The sequence below is a fragment of the Salvia hispanica genome, chromosome 5 (genome assembly GCF_023119035.1).
Source record: "Salvia hispanica cultivar TCC Black 2014 chromosome 5, UniMelb_Shisp_WGS_1.0, whole genome shotgun sequence".
Taxonomy (NCBI): domain Eukaryota; kingdom Viridiplantae; phylum Streptophyta; class Magnoliopsida; order Lamiales; family Lamiaceae; genus Salvia; species Salvia hispanica.
Genome location: NC_062969.1, coordinates 37,527,772 through 37,543,757, shown reverse-complemented (window position 1 = coordinate 37,543,757; position 15,986 = coordinate 37,527,772). Strand labels below are relative to the sequence as shown.

General features: G+C 34.1%; 2 protein-coding genes across 2 annotated transcripts; both read right to left on the bottom strand.

Moving 5' to 3' along the window:
• Positions 1 to 3,001: 3,001 nt before the first annotated feature.
• Positions 3,002 to 8,899, bottom strand: LOC125189046 (pentatricopeptide repeat-containing protein At2g41720). Its single transcript, XM_048086215.1, has 11 exons — positions 8,675 to 8,899; positions 7,948 to 8,357; positions 7,379 to 7,551; positions 7,130 to 7,235; positions 5,561 to 6,670; positions 5,355 to 5,460; positions 5,063 to 5,267; positions 4,840 to 4,972; positions 4,555 to 4,659; positions 4,166 to 4,286; positions 3,002 to 3,877 (listed from the first exon to the last, which is right to left on the bottom strand). The coding sequence occupies exons 2-11, from the start codon at positions 8,317 to 8,319 to the stop codon at positions 3,768 to 3,770; spliced, it is 2,541 nt and encodes an 846-aa protein (XP_047942172.1). The 5' UTR covers positions 8,320 to 8,357; positions 8,675 to 8,899; the 3' UTR covers positions 3,002 to 3,767.
• Positions 8,900 to 11,634: 2,735 nt separating this feature from the next.
• On the bottom strand, positions 11,635 to 13,193 carry LOC125191132. Its single transcript, XM_048088606.1, has 5 exons — positions 12,822 to 13,193; positions 12,575 to 12,686; positions 12,388 to 12,480; positions 12,074 to 12,283; positions 11,635 to 11,987 (listed from the first exon to the last, which is right to left on the bottom strand). The coding sequence occupies exons 1-5, from the start codon at positions 13,124 to 13,126 to the stop codon at positions 11,757 to 11,759; spliced, it is 951 nt and encodes a 316-aa protein (XP_047944563.1). The 5' UTR covers positions 13,127 to 13,193; the 3' UTR covers positions 11,635 to 11,756.
• Between the last annotated feature and the right edge of the window lie 2,793 nt (positions 13,194 to 15,986).

The following is a 15,986-nucleotide window of genomic DNA, read 5'->3' as shown; positions in this document are numbered from 1 at the left end:
ATTAGCAAGTTTATGGTTCAAAATTCAAATATCTAACATGGTTTAACATAGAATTGTGCAGAAAAAAATTTATCGACTCTCTCTATAAATAAGAGTTAATTGCATCAAAATCACAGTTTTAATGTTTAGCATTACCTTGTGATTTGTTTAATTGTTGCACATTAAATATAAAGAAACATGTGATAATTTGTAACCTTTAAGTGTGTGATCAAATACTAACTAAGTTACAATAATAACTAATAACTAATATCAATTTTGTATTTAAAAATATCAACACAAAGACATAAATTTATAAATCTTTAGTTAGCACACTAACGCAACCCTTGTACTCCATCGTATCTTTTCTATGCAGACACACGTAAATGTTGACATGGTAGAAGACATATGCACAAAAGTTTTAATTTGGTGGTGCTAATTGATTAAACTTGTTCCGCCGGATCAAATGACATAAATTTTAAATAGCAACTACAAAAAACTATTACACCACATATATTTCTGTTTAGTTAATTTACTTTTTGATATAATATAGTACTAAGTACTATTTTATTTCATACAATCACACTAGTACTATAAAACTCTATGTCTTAATAATGAAATCCTTAGCTTTTACCAAGAAAATGTAAAGATAAAAAAAATCTATATACATTTATAATAGTAGCTAAATTAAATATGCTTAATTATATATAGTTTATAGTTAGATGTGAGGACAATGTAGATGTAGTGAGCATGACAAAGCATGATATCATTATCCCATTCTCTCTTCTCCTTAATTTTGTTTATTTTTTTCTTTCCCATTCTTGAACTTAACTGGGTTATCTTATTGAATTTGAACATGTAGTCTAAAATAAATACTATATCGAAGAACATATCACAATCACAAATGACAAATATAATTACATGAGAACTTGTGAGATAGTATGAGAGAAAAAATCTTGGTCAGAAGCGACATATGTATTATTTTATCCATTAATTTATACGTTGAGAAGTTGGTAAGATTAACGACTTTTTGTTGGCAGTGAAAAATAGAGTGTTAGGGAGATATAAAACAGAGAAACAAAAACTGGATATCTGAAAGTCGTGTTTATCACTTTCAGATTAAATCAATTTCAGGGTTCAGCCAAAATGTTTGATCGGATAAAATTCAGAGTCTTTTTAGTTCATATGTTTGTATTTTCGATAATTTTGAACCAGAAAATGATCAGTAAAAGAAAAAGATGAAACAGTGCAATGAAGCATTGCACCTGTTGGGAGATGAAACCGAAAATAACCGAATTTCAAAGGTTTCCAAAATTGCAATTTAGTCCTTCGACTTTCGGAAATTATATTTTCGGATGAATTTCCGATACAGCTCGACCCCCGCCAGGGGCTGCCGCCCCTTGGACCCCGCTACCCTGGGGCGCTGCCCCCGGACCCCCGTTCATCTATCTAGGAGCTTCTCTCCTAATATTATAACGAATTCAAATGAGCGTGCACTCCGCACCTCCATACTTAAAAAAATGATGTATCATTATAACAATAACCGATCATTCAAGTTTAATCCAATTACACTAAAATATCTAACATAGAGGCACGTAACATTATATAACATGCAATATTGATTTGGGTAATATTTTTTCTTTTCCCTCTTTGTTGTTGATAGGCGATAGCAATAATGAGATATTGTTATAATATTGCTACTATTGATCTGAAATTCAAAATGTACTAGTTAATTACTACGTTAATATAAACGAACACCGCAAATAATTATTACCGGGCTTACTTAATTATTTACACCTCGACATCGTGGGTACTTGATAACTTTTGTGTCAATTTTGCATTCCATTGTCTCATTAATGATATCACGATAGCATAAATATATATCATGATCACTATATTCTGGATAAGCTAAATTATTTATTAAAATAAAATAGTATGAAATAAAATGAACACAAGATATCATCCTTTAATTGGAGAACAATAGCGTAATCAGAAGCTCCGACTAATAGTGATTGGGCAGAATTTATAGGTTGATATTATAAAACTAACATTTCAAACTGCGTTTTCGTGGAAGACTTCCATATTTCTCACTACTAAACACTTAATTTGACCCAACTACTCACACTAATCCTTTTCTTTACCCCAAATCTAACCGCTAATTTTAACGTTTATCTATCCTTTATGAGGAAACGAAAGTCCATTTTTGTCATTTCGCACAAAGAATTTATTTTTTCAGTTTTGGACACTACCCCAATATTAATCCTTTACTTCTTATCCTATATCAACTTATTCACTTATTCAGGAGTATATGTTATATTATCTTATGTTAGATTTCTAGTAGTAATTGATCAATCATTTATTTATACTGATTGGACTTAGAGTTATACTCGCTCCGTCTACGAAAAATAGGGCAATTTCATTTCTGCACTCATTTTGAAAAAATGATAATAAATAGTTAAAGTGGAGAGACTTGTCTATATTATTCTCTCTCTTACTTTTCTTTCTCTCCACTTTAACTATTTATTATCATTTTTTCAAAACGGGTGCAGAAAATGAAAGTGTCATATTTTTCGTGAATGGATAGAGTAATTTTTAACAAAGCTTAAATTTTTTGTAGCCCATATAACAAATTGTTTGGCCCAAATTTAGATTCCTACGTACCCGGCCTAAACATAAAAGGATTAAAGGCATAGTTCTATTAGAGCCTTCTTTTAAAATTTTGATATCCACTTCTCCACTTATTATCTCAGTTTTCTAAGCCATCATATCATACAATGACATAAATCTTAAACTGAATAGTATCTACAAGACTACCATACTGAAATCTTTTTCCACCTCAAAATAATAATTTTTTGTTTTTCGCATCTAAAAATACTACTATATTTAGTTTGCACTGCTATCACACTACGGTGACGTTTGATTGTCATGACTAATAATCATGAGACTATCCATCTAGGATTAAGTTGTAGGGTTCAATCTTATGAACCAAACATGATACATATTTACTCACGAGATTTAATCTTGGCAATCGAACACCCCCTATAATGGCAATTTATAATACGTCGATGTCTTTTCCAATCCAACTACACAGGCGATATAGTCATCTGTAAAATTTACCAATATCTTCACTAGGCACAAAGTTTTGACGCACCAAACCTGGAATGTACAATAAATAACACACATTTCCGTCTCATAAACAAACAACTAACCCAATCATAAATAAATAGCACAAGACTACATGAAATAATATTTGAAAAAGAACCTTACAAGGAATTACATCTATATATATTAATATGCTGAGAAGGAAGAAATAGCTCTATTGCAGTTTCGAACCATCTTTGTTCTAAAAAAAGCAGATTTAACTTAATAATCTGCTTCTGGATTAGAGAAATCGAGCTATCAGCGGCCCATTCGTGGCATTCTCTTCTTTATATCCTCATCAGCATCTCCTCATCAGCATCAGTGTCGCCGCCATCACAATCATCAGTGTTTGATGTAATATCATAGGATGTCTGAACACCGCGGTGCTTCTTGTAATTATGTTCATCCTTTCAGTCTGGATGTTGGTCTTCATCACCTCTATGATTTGGCGCCAGATGCATAATATCATAGGATGTCTGAACACCACAGTGCTTCTTGTAATTACGTTAATCTTTTCGATCTGGATGTTGGTCCTCATCACCTCTATGATTTGGCGCAAGATGCATAGTATATTATAGGATGTCTGAACACCACGGTGCTTCTTGTAATTACATTCATCCTTTTGATCTGGATGCTGGTCCTCATCACTTCTATGATTTGGTGCCAGATGCATTTGTGCTGGTGATCAACGCATTCGTGTGCAGGGGAGGATTAATTTCTCCTTCTGCAATTGAATGACCATATTTTCTCTTCCAGGATTCTGCCAACAGAGAAAGAAATGGAATGGAAACTGAGCAGTTGATACATGTGATGCTTCTCCGTCCCACAATAATTGTCACTCTTATTGTGGGCACGGGTTTTAAGAAATGTAAGGAAAAGTTGGTTGGAATGTGAGACTCACTTTTTAATATTGGTTTTATAATAAAATGTGAGTGAAGTGAGTTAGTGGAATGTGAGACCACCTACTTACCATTTATGGTAAAAATGAAGTGTGACAATTATTGTGGGACGGAGGGAGTATTTTTTTCCGATTGGTTAGCTGCCTTACCTAATCTTTCCCTTATGGCTGCAGCATTCATAGTTCCACTACTTGTTTGAGCAAGAAATAGCAAGTCCTTGTACATTTGAGCAGAATGTGGAACTCCTGCACCATCCATCCATTGCATCACCTGCATCAAATCATGTTCCAGTTATGATGAGTGCTAACACCAGAAAGAGCTCGTGTTGGATGGTCACAAGCTACAAGATATCATCATGGAGAAATGATCTTCTGTAGACATTTTATGTAGTAGGATTAAAGTTTATCGGCAGCATTTTCAAGGGTGTATTCACAAACTTTGTACAGCCAATAAAGTAGTAAGAAAAAGGGATATAAATTTAGGCAAAATCTGGACATCAGAGCAGCAGAAGAATTCTGAGTAAGTTTGAGGTTATTACCTCAATATATTTTCTCCAATTCCCAGCAGCTAAAAGATTCTTCAATAATACTGCATAGGTAGTTGAATCAGCTTCTCCACGTGATGAAACTATCTTCAGGAAAAGCTGCAGAAGTGATCAGAAGGAAGAAATCAACAAATTTTCGACTTGATTTACAAGATCTGGTTATTATCTTTTGACCAGAAAGAGTTACATAGAAATGTTTCTAACATTCTGCTGCACACCCTAGTACAGTATACACATGCAACATGACAAGTAACGGAGGAGTAGTCCCGCTACAATTACCTTCATCATGGTGTCAATCTTTCCTACTTTTCCAAAAGAATGAAGAAGATGGTTCAGAGTTCCAACCGAGATACTAGGAAGAGAAGTTCCCATTATTTCGATAACTTCAGTTAAGGTCTTCCACTCTCGCAAGCTTCAACAAAAGGTATAATGCTAAGTTTCTTGGCACAGTAATGTCATAATAAACCCAATGGAATTCATATTTTGTAGCCTCAGGACATACATGGTACAGGCAGAAACCATTTCAAATAACACTGCATCAATATAAGGAATATCTTTCTCTCTCATAAGCTCGGCAAGAAGCAAGGCTTTGCCTGGTTGACCCCCTCGGTTGAAGGCTCTCATAAGGGCTGCACAAGCTACTGAGTCGGGCTGGACATTATTAAGCTCCATTTCTTGAAACACTGCCAAAGCTTCCTCCCAGTGTTCTGGCAAAAAAAAAATAATAATAATTGCAAGCTGAGACTATTTTCTTAATCTGCACTTTCACAATTGAAACGCTTAATTAGACTCACCAGCAACACTATAAGCATGCAGCATAGCTGTATATGCAATGACATCTGGTTGCAAACCATCTTCTTTCATCATGTTGAACATTGACTCAGCTTCAACAAGTTGACCCTGAAAATATAGTTAGAATGAAGAAAGAAGACAAGGTGAAATAGGACTTAATAACGTATATTCACATTATGAATATAAAAGTATACCAATTAACACTTGCCTGTCGACTATATGAGCATATTGCAGAAGAATACACCTCTTTTGACAGAGGAATATTCATATCCCTCATTTCAACAAGAAACTCTAGTGCCTCACTGTACTTTGACATCTTGCAACAGCCACTTATTAAAATATTATAAGTAACAGAATCAGGTTTAACTCTCTTTTCCCTCATGTTGCTGTATAGACCCAAAGCTTTCTCATATTCCCCAACATTCATATAACTTCCAATAGCAGAGTTGTACGCAATGGTATTCAATTTAATGCCTCGCAACTTAGCAGCTTTTAGTACGGAATCAATCTTCACATGTTGACAGCAACGGCCACAAGCTGCCAGCAATGTACTAATTGAAACAACATTTGGTTGTAGACCGGCTTGCTCCATTTCACGCAACAGATCGACAGCCTCAGCTAGAAATCCATTGGATCCATAGGCATCAATCAGAGCATTGTAAGTCACCAAATTTGGTTTGCAATTGTTTTTCCTCATCAGATCAAATACTTCCTTGGCCTTCCATGGTTGTTCTGATCTTCCAAAAGCGTTGAGTAAAGAAGTGAATGATACAACATCTGGGAGGAAGCCATTCTCTTTCATTTCACTGAAAACTGATGATGCCTCTTCGCTCAGACCAAGTGAGGCATATGCCCCAAGTAATGCATTATATGAGACAATATTAGGTTTTAGACCTCCTGCAACCATTGTGTTGAAAACTGAATGACAATTTTCAACCTGCCCGCAGCTAGAGTACATATGCATAATACTTGTATAAGTCACAATATCAGGAGAACAATCTGATCTTTTCTCTCTCATTGCATTAAAAACTTTAATAGCTTCTTCATAATTTCCCAGTTTAGCCAGACAGTGTATCACAATATTAAGTGTTGTAGTGTCAGGGCGAACATGGGTACTCTTCATTAGCTCAAAATAAGAGAGTGCTTTCGCATACTGTGATCCAGTTTTATATGCTGATAAAATGATATTGTGAGTTACCAGATCAGGCCCAACTCCATTATCTGTCATCTTCTTACAGAGTTTCAGAGCCTCCCTCCAATTACCACTTGATCCGCATGCATTAATCAGATTGTTATAAGTTGATCTACTTGGAGGAATCTGCAGATGAAATAGGTCTGATGAGGCACCACCAGAAAACATTATTCACAAACTACAAAAAGTGAGACAAGTTCAAAAACACATAGAACTGATTAGCAACAGTAAAAAATTTGTCTTTATTTTAGCTGAGACATGTTTTTATCCTTCATTTTGAACACTTGAGGCAATCTAAGAGTGAAGACTTTGAACAAAAACCAAGAAAATGCATGAGGCCTTGGAAACCATGACATGTGGAGATAATGATTGTAAGCCAGCAGCACTTTTTGACTCAACGGATGTTAAATCTTATAAAGAGTAATGATAGTAGGTCCATCAGAATCAAATGGCTGCTACTCCTAGATTTTATGTTAAGGAAGACTAACTTAATGAAGATAAATAGATGATAAGAGTGAAAAAGACTGAGGAAGCTCACATAAGAACCAGAAAGACTGAATATGAAGTAAAAATGTAAATACATACAGCAGCACGAAGCATGTCTTCCATAATATTCATTCCCCACCGCCATTGACCAGCACGCCCATGAGCATGAATGAGAGAATTGTAGGTTTCAACATCAGGCTTGCACCTAGAAGCAATGGGACAAGATCAACATGAGAATTGTTTTAATGGACATGAAAGTGGGAAAAGAAAGAAGATCGAGACATGAACCGGAAGAAAAACTGCATCGGCAACAGAGGGTATTAATAACAATGGAGAGAATGAGCATACCTCCATTTTTGCATCTCAAAAAATAGGCCACGTGCCTGGTCAACACGATTATGCCTTGCATGCAACCTAATCATCATGTTGTAAATATCATTTCTTGCACAGTAGTTTTTTTGGTTCTTCATCCAATTAAAAACTTGGATGCTATGCTCTATAGAACCGGTGTTCGTTAATTCCTGAATAGAAAAAGGACAAATTCAAAGCTTCACTAAAAATTGCATCAGCAGAAAAAAGAAAGTACAATGATTAGCAAAAATTGGTTCATAGGTCGGAAGGCGGATAGCAAATACGATATTGCAAATATTAGTTCAAAGTGTTAGGAGTGAGGGTATCTTCATAACAAAGAATTCCTCAGGCGTTAAAGCAAGGTTACATAAAATGGCCTAACTAATCAAGTAGATGTATAATAAAGTGAAAATCTGATACCATAAACTTTCAAAGTTGCAAATTTATGTTATTCAAATTCATTCAATACCTTGATAAATCTGTAAACAGAACTAAATGCAAACTACAGATAGCAACATTAAGAGATTGTGCAGTAGCAAAACACACATTTGGTGAGAAAATTTTACCCTAATGAGAAGCGGAAAATTCTTGCGCGCAAAGCGGCCGGCCCACCGGTTGAGCACACTGTCGATATCTTCCCAGTGATGAAGCTTAAGAACCATGTCGACCACCTCTGATAGGCTCCAGTCCTTCTGAAAGCGGTCGCCCTCCACCCGCAAACGGTTTCTTTTTGGGAGGTCGGACTTCCTGAGACCGGAGATGGTGGTATGCAACCTATGGGTCCCGGCATCGTAGTCGACTTGCGCCTGCTTAATTTCCTTATATGGGTCGGAATTCTTCAATTTGGAGCAATGGATTGTTGATGTGATGGTGTTTGGGGCGGGGCGAGGTCTTTTCCGGTGGTGGAAGAGGTGCTGGTGATGGTAAAAGGTTGCCATCGCAGATTTTTGCGGCGGTTACAACTCCATAACATAAGCTTCCAAAATCATATTTACACCAATCAATTAGCGTAATTCTAAACTCAATTAAATACATCAGACTAAGTTCTCTAATTGATCCCAAGGTCTTAGACCAATCATGATTCTTCTCCAAAGTTCTAGTTTTATTTTCAATTCATCTACAATTTACAGGTTAGAGACTAAATTAATGCCCAAACCAAACAATTAGAACAAACCCACCAAGGCAAGTACTGATCGGTCCTATTCATTCCATTCACAAGAGTCTGAATTCATCCATTTTAATTTGAAATTCAAGCGTAGAGGATAGCATAAGTGAGTTAGGATCAGCTGTTACCTTAATTTCACAAGCTTTGGGATTGGAGGTGTCGAACATTAAGCTTAAAATCCCCTTTCCATGGAATTAGAAGAGAAGGAAGATGGAGATAGGTCACATTGACCAAAGGAGGCCAGCGGCGCACCGACGTCTTGCCGGAGAGGCAATAACGGCGTGACGGGTTCACACGTTTATAAAAGAGAGCCGAGTGACTGGATGAAGATGCTATCCGAAGACAGACCTTTTTCTTTCTTCTATCCGTTTCTCAATATATTCCTCATACTTCAATTTTAGTTTTCTTTATTCCTTTTTTACAAGGTTTTGAGATTTAAATGAGCTTTTTCAATTAATCCTTTTTCTCTTTTCTTTCTTAATTATTCATCATTCTTTTTTTTCTACTTTACAAATTTTTACGGCCGTCACTTGGGTCACGTACATATGCATTACTTTTACTACTATATCATTCCCACTCCTTTATTCTCTACAAGATTTTTGGTCCTTTTTCAATCACGTTTTAATTGTTTTTAAAAATGTATTTTTACTAATATTAGTATATTAACAATATTTAAATATAAAACGAAAATTTTAATTTAATAACTTTTGTTAATGTGAGAGGAAAATGAAAATTAACAACTCTGATGAGACAAATTAATAACAAAAGTGAGACATCTTTATGGGATAGAGAGAGTAAAATAAATCTCTATATTTATGAAATTTAAATTTGTTTAGTTTCTGAATTTACAATAAAAACACTATTCTCCTATTTGACAATTCTATTATTTCAAAATTGATCGTGATTAACTTAAATTTCGAAAATGATGATTACTAAAATTAATTAATTTGTTGGTATTTAAACATACACTAATATGAAAAGATATTAAATATACAAAACAGTCAAACATCTTATAATAATTTAACTGAAATTATACAATCAAAATGAAATAAATTAATTAAAGAATATATAAGTTTTCTTTTGCATCAAATTAATTAACATTCTTGATCTACGTCAATTCATACAACACACATAGCGTATGATACATACACTATATGTGTTATATGAATTAACGTTTTGTGTTATATGAATTGACGTAAATTGAGAATTTTAATAATTGAATAAAAACACGCATCCAGTCACATCCTCAATATTTTGTGTTGCTTACTTTTAAAATAAATAGTAGCATGATATTAATTAAAATAAATATATAGTAGTTTCATTGAAAGTTTTCATAATTGTAGTTTAATTAGCTTGATTAATTATAGAATAACTATACTATTTGTTTTTTATTTGTAACCTTAAAAATAACATATTTTCTTCATCCTCAAAAAATAGAAAACTTTTAAATGTCACAAGTGTAATTGGTAAAGTAAGAGGGGGGAAGGATAGCAATGTGGATCTCCTACTCCCACCATCACTTACTTGTTTATAACATTATTTTATTGTGTTGTTGTTGGAGTAGGAATATTGGAGTAGGAGATCATTTTCGGAAGGATAGTGAAAGTTGTATAGAGGATTGTGAGATCAACATAATTAGTGGTGCTTAATTGGTTAAATTTTTTCATATTGATACATAATCTAATTTTAGGGGACAAACCAAAATAGTAAAACTAGTACTTATAATGAGTAATTTTTATAAATTACAGTAAGCATCTTATCAATTCCCTCATCGTTTTTTCCCAAACTAAAATTCCTTATCTAAATTACAATACCTATCTGATCTGACCAATCCCCTATATAGATTTTGGAGCAGTTTTTAATAAATACTAGTATTATATTTTTGCTTAATTTGTGATTTCATGATATTTAATTTTTAGAATGTTATAGTTGAATCTCAATAAGAAAAACTCACATTTTCTTAACTCATTACTTAGTTAATATTTTCTTTTATTTTCTTTATAAAATATTAATTCTTAGCTCATGAATAAATTAAAATTTGATGTATGATGTGTTAATACCAATGTTTTAAAAACCGGATCAGCCGGTGAACCGATGAGGCTACTGGTTCACGGTTCAACCGGTCCGACCGGTTTAATCACTGGTCGAACCGTTTTACCTTGCAAATATAAAATTAAATATACTCTTACAAAATATATTAAATTTAGTGAGTAATACAATTAATATTAACATATAACAAAAACATATATTAAACATTTTAAGTAAATTATATATTAAGAGTATTTAAAGTAAGTGAATGGTAAAATTTAAATATTTATTAAATACATAAATTTTTAATTAATGTAACAAAAAAAAGTACATATTTTACATATAATAAATAGATAAAATTCATATTATCTCAAAACATTTATTTGATGAAATAATATTATAGACAATATATAAAACTAAACATCAATTTTTAGTTAATTTGGATAAATATATACTACTATAATAGTATTATTAGTTAATACATGGAATTAAACTTGAATTATTAGTAAGTTTGGAGTAATATTTAGTAAATATGGAGTAATAAACTATATTAATAATATATATATATTACATCAATAAAAATAAAATTTAGTGGCTTATAATAAAAATTAAACATATCACAACTAAAAATTATTTTAAAGTATAAAACTAAACACAAATTATTAATTTGTGTGGAAAAAAAATCATAGAGTTAATATATAACAATAATTAATGTTCACAGTATTTCATTCAAGACCATGTGGTGGAGTGGTAGCGGTGTTGGTTTCTTACCTAGAGCTCTAGGTTTCTATCCCCTCTAGTCTCATATTTTAAACAAGCTTTTAAACATAAAAATCGGTTCTCGGTTTCCGGTTCAACCGGTCCGACCGGCCGATTGCGGCGGTTCAAGGCGGCTTAACATACTAACGGTTTTAGGGCCAAACCGGACCGGACCAGCTGCCGGTTCGCGGTCCGGTTAATACTAATTGAGTTTTACGATTTTGATTTTGAAACTTTCTTAATTTTGATTTTAATTTCTTAAAAAATCATAACTTTTTGGAATATTATAGTCGAAATTCAATAAAAAAATAATCATATCATCTTTAATCGTCTATTTAATAATTTAAAGCTATACTATATTAAAAAATCGACCATGTGGCCACCTATAATTCTGTAAACATATACTCCTAATTATATTAAACTCTACAGAATTTTGCCAGTGTAAGAAATGAGATATGACCAAGGTCTCTTAGCATCCTTCCACTTGAAGCATCGATCTATTCGTTCTTCACATCGAACCTTCGAATTATTACCTCCAAAAATCGGACAAAACTGCATCTTTTGATCGAGCGGAATCGCTTCGTCTCTGTAGGATGGATTCTCTTTTCTTGGATGATCAAAGAAGGGAACATTTTTCCACCACAGCTTCGCAGCCTGCAATAAAATGATCTTATCATATCAAACAAATTGAAAAAAGAAAGAAAAAAAGAACTTATAATATCGTTATACAAATAACTTACGTTCCAATAGGCCATGATCGAGACTCGATGAGGCATCAACCAGAAGAATGCCTCAAGATCATCCGATGAAATGGGCATCGGAGTCGCGACTTTCGTGGCCGTGAAGGAGGCTCGGAAATAGGTTCCCAGCTGTGGGTGTTCGACTGCGATGAATGCGAACAAATTCTCACCGGGTTCGCTCACTTTCAGCCTCCAGCTCCCAAGCATATCCTTCAATTATTGGTGGAATAAGTAATTTTGAATCAATATCTTAATGTTGATTTATATGTATGTTGGAATGGTGCAAGAATCTAGAATTTGATGAAGGGACTCACCATGAATGGGCTAATGTACTCGGATTTTGGGACTAAATCGGAGCTTGGATTGAACACAAATGTCACACTTTCACCCCATGGTGTATTGCTGGCCTGAAACAATAGTTTATTTTGTCCCATGTTAATTAGATATATATTTTGTAGAGAGAGAGAGAGAGAGAAAAAAAATGGTTGATTAGGGTGTTACCTCAACGAGGCATTTCTTGAGAATTTTGGTGGAGCCTTCAATTTCATAGCAATAGTAGTAATTAACTGGACTTCTTTCATATCCGAGACTTGTTGGTATCCTCAGAAGATGTCTGTTCGATCCAAAATATAAATATGTTAGAGAAATAATTAAGATCAACAATTTTAAATGTGTAACTTATGATATAGTTACAAATAAAACGTGCTCGAATATGGATGAAATTAGATGAAGTAGAAAGAAGTATTACACGGGCCCGTTTGTCTTGGCGGCGCGGCGGGCGTCGTCGGCGGAGAGATAGTTGGGAGGGGAGTAGGGCGGGCGGTCGAGGTCGATTAGAGCATAACGAGCCGGGAAACGGAAGGCGTTGCGGGCCGGGTGGCGTCGCTCGTGGTAGACTGTGCCTTCGTATAGTGCGATGACATTTCCGATCTCCTCCGAGGTTCGGGCAGAGGAGATGCGGCGGAGGAGGAGGCGGAGGCCGAGGAGGAGTGATAGTATAGTTGAAGTAATAGTGGTGTAGATTATGTAGCATAGCACAAATAGAGGAGTCATTTTGACTTGGAGTAGGAGTACTAATTCAGGTTTGGTCTAGGTTGGGACTTCGGGTGTATGTCTAAAATCTCGTGCTCTCCAATTTATAGTAGCATGATGGATTGAGACCTTTTTTGCCTTTTTTTATTTTTTTATTTTTTATGTTGGACTATATAACAAGACAAATAACATAATTTCTAGGTAGGTTCTTGGTCAACTTTTAGGATTTGTTGTAGTCCAAACAATATGGTCTTCTAATGTTTTTAAATTTAATATAAATATTAAATAATACTCCTACTAGCGTGTGTGTGTGAACACTTGATAATATAATTCGAATTTGAAATAGTAGTTCATGTGAAATACATGAGGATTATTTTATGCCACCTTAAATAACGACAACTTTATTCAAAGAATTTTTTTTTAAAAAAACTTTATTCAAAGAATTATTCAGATTAGAAATCAAAAAGAGTAAGCCAATAATAATAATAATAATAATAAAAAATAATAATAATAATAATAATAATAATAATAATAAATATTCCATTCGGCGGTAGAAATTCAATGTTAAAAAAAGTAAAATATAAAATATATCCAATGTTGAATAGTACTATATACATTTCAATATTTAGTTAACCAGATTATTTGTTTTGGATGACGTTCATTGTTTTTTGGAATGACACCTAATAATAGTATATTTATTTTAGAGTGGTTAGATGGGAAAAGCTACCATTATACACTGTATTAATTTATTAAGTAGCACTCTTGACTGACTTCTTCTTACCAGCCCATGACTACAATACATGCCTTTTATGGCACTTAAATTCTCATGTTCAGAGAGCAGTGTATTATTATTTCCTACCTACTATACTAAATTAATAAATTAGTCCATAGTATATTTTGAATTATATGGAGCGCGTTTCATGCCAATGTCAATACATGTCAAATATGTGGTTGATTAATACTCCTTTCGTCTCTTAAATTTTATCAAATTTTGACTGGACACGAGTTTTAGGAAATGTAATAGAAAGTTAATTGAAAAGGTTAGTAGAGACCGAGTCTCAATATATTAGTTTTATAATAAAATATGAGTTGGAATGAGTTAATGGAATATGGGGTTCACTGCTAAAAATGATAAAAAAGTGAAATATGACAAATTTTATAGACGGAGAAAGTAATAGATAGTTATATACTGATGATGATATTAATTAACGCGCCTCTAGCATGTTAATGATTCTAATGTGTAGTCAACTACCTAGTCAATAGAAGGTGTTGATACGCTCGGATTTTGCACCATTTTATGATAATTTTTTAGTCCGTTTTGAGTGCCAAAGTTGCATTACATGTCCATTATTGCATATTTTATCCATTTTTGTATTTTGACTGTTTTGTGAAAAATGTGCAAAATAGAGCTGGAAAAGGGCATAAAAACGTCAAATCTGGAAGCTGGAACTGAAGCGCAACCCAGCGGCCCGCTGGACCCATGCCAGTGGTCGCTACAATGAGTCCAGAGAGTTCTGGAGCTGTCCAGCGGCCGCTGGGCGTGTTCGCGCACGACAGCCTCTGTTCAAACTCAATTTTCCGACGATTCTGAAGTTCTATTAGAGCATGCTACATACCATTCTCTTCGTCTTTAAAAGAGCTTCACGTTGGTACCTTGATCATCTCAATTGAAGTTCTGTAGAAAAAGTTATGGCCGTTTTACCAAAGTCGCGCAAAACTATCAAGTGCAGAATATAGGGAAATTCAAGGAAGGATAGACGACATTACCTTGTGAAGCCAAATCGTTTCCTTAACCTATGGGCACGAATATTCCATATTTACCATTGCTTGGAGGAGACTTTTTGTTGGAGTTTGTATACTAGAAATCATGTTTCGAGTGATTGAATACTGTAAAACTCTTATTTTATTTTCCAATGAATAAAACAGATTATTTTTGTCATAATGTTGTTATGTTTTACATTTAATGGATGTTAATGCATGTTTAAATGTATAAGTTAACTTAACGAAGTCTAAGTCTTTGTTTCAGTAGACCGGTTGTGGGCGTCGTCCACTTTAAGGTAATACGGTCAGTTCTAAACAAAGAAAAATATGAATTTCACAACCTAGATGGAATTGGACTATCCATCGAGAAAGGTTGCAATGTCAGTCCGCATATTTCTAAGCCTTACTCGAAATAAGATGACATTGGTGTGGTATAGCACTGAACGGATCTAACAGCAAGACTTGCCTTAGGCTATCTACTGAAAGGTGAGGTCTTGATAAATATTTATTTCTTAATCAATGTAGGTTAGCATTGAGCATACGGTATTGATTATGCACTGCTTTGACTTATCAAATGGTGCGGGTTTTTCGTAACCCAATTATCCTGATATATTGGGTAGTGGTGATCGATACCTAGCGATGCTAGGATTGCTATTATATTGAACCGTGCACGAGCTGAGTCTCGTTTGATAATGTCCTCAAGAGGAGCGCGAAACGAGGTTTTATTATTCGGAACCTAGCTAGTTGGAGTGTGATTACTCTATGAATAATAAATAAGCGTTTCATGCTAAGTCCACTCTTGGAATTAATAAGAAGTTAATTAATTAAGTCAATAGCAGACATTAATTAATTAATGGACATTTTAATCTTAAGCACGGGAAATGAAAGTTAAACGGAAACCCGGATTACTTATAATTTCGGATTTGGATGGGGAGAGTTCAATATTACTTCTGTAGTGGCTGCTCGTAATATTTCAATTATAACTTATATTAAATTGTGGGTTCAATTTAATTAGTAAAAAGTAAATTGGATGAGCCCATATCCAAAGCCTTCCATAGATCCCTGTCTGGGCCCAAAAGGAACTTAATATAAATAGGAGAATAAAGGAGACACAAATAAC

Bases quoted from the DNA above. Each gene is read 5' to 3' on its own strand.
- LOC125189046 (XM_048086215.1), bottom strand. From the start codon at position 8,319: ATGGCAACCTTTTACCATCACCAGCACCTCTTCCACCACCGGAAAAGA. The intron at 7,236-7,378 runs GTATGCTCATTC...CATTGCTTCTAG, and splicing joins TTTGAGATGCAAAAATGGAG to GTGCAAGCCTGATGTTGAAA. The intron at 3,878-4,165 runs GTAAGGCAGCTA...CTCTGTTGGCAG, and splicing joins AGCCATAAGGGAAAGATTAG to AATCCTGGAAGAGAAAATAT.
- LOC125191132 (XM_048088606.1), bottom strand. From the start codon at position 13,126: ATGACTCCTCTATTTGTGCTATGCTACATAATCTACACCACTATTACT. The intron at 12,687-12,821 runs GTAATACTTCTT...TGGATCGAACAG, and splicing joins GCCAAGACAAACGGGCCCGT to ACATCTTCTGAGGATACCAA. The intron at 12,284-12,387 runs GTGAGTCCCTTC...CAATAATTGAAG, and splicing joins AGTACATTAGCCCATTCATG to GATATGCTTGGGAGCTGGAG.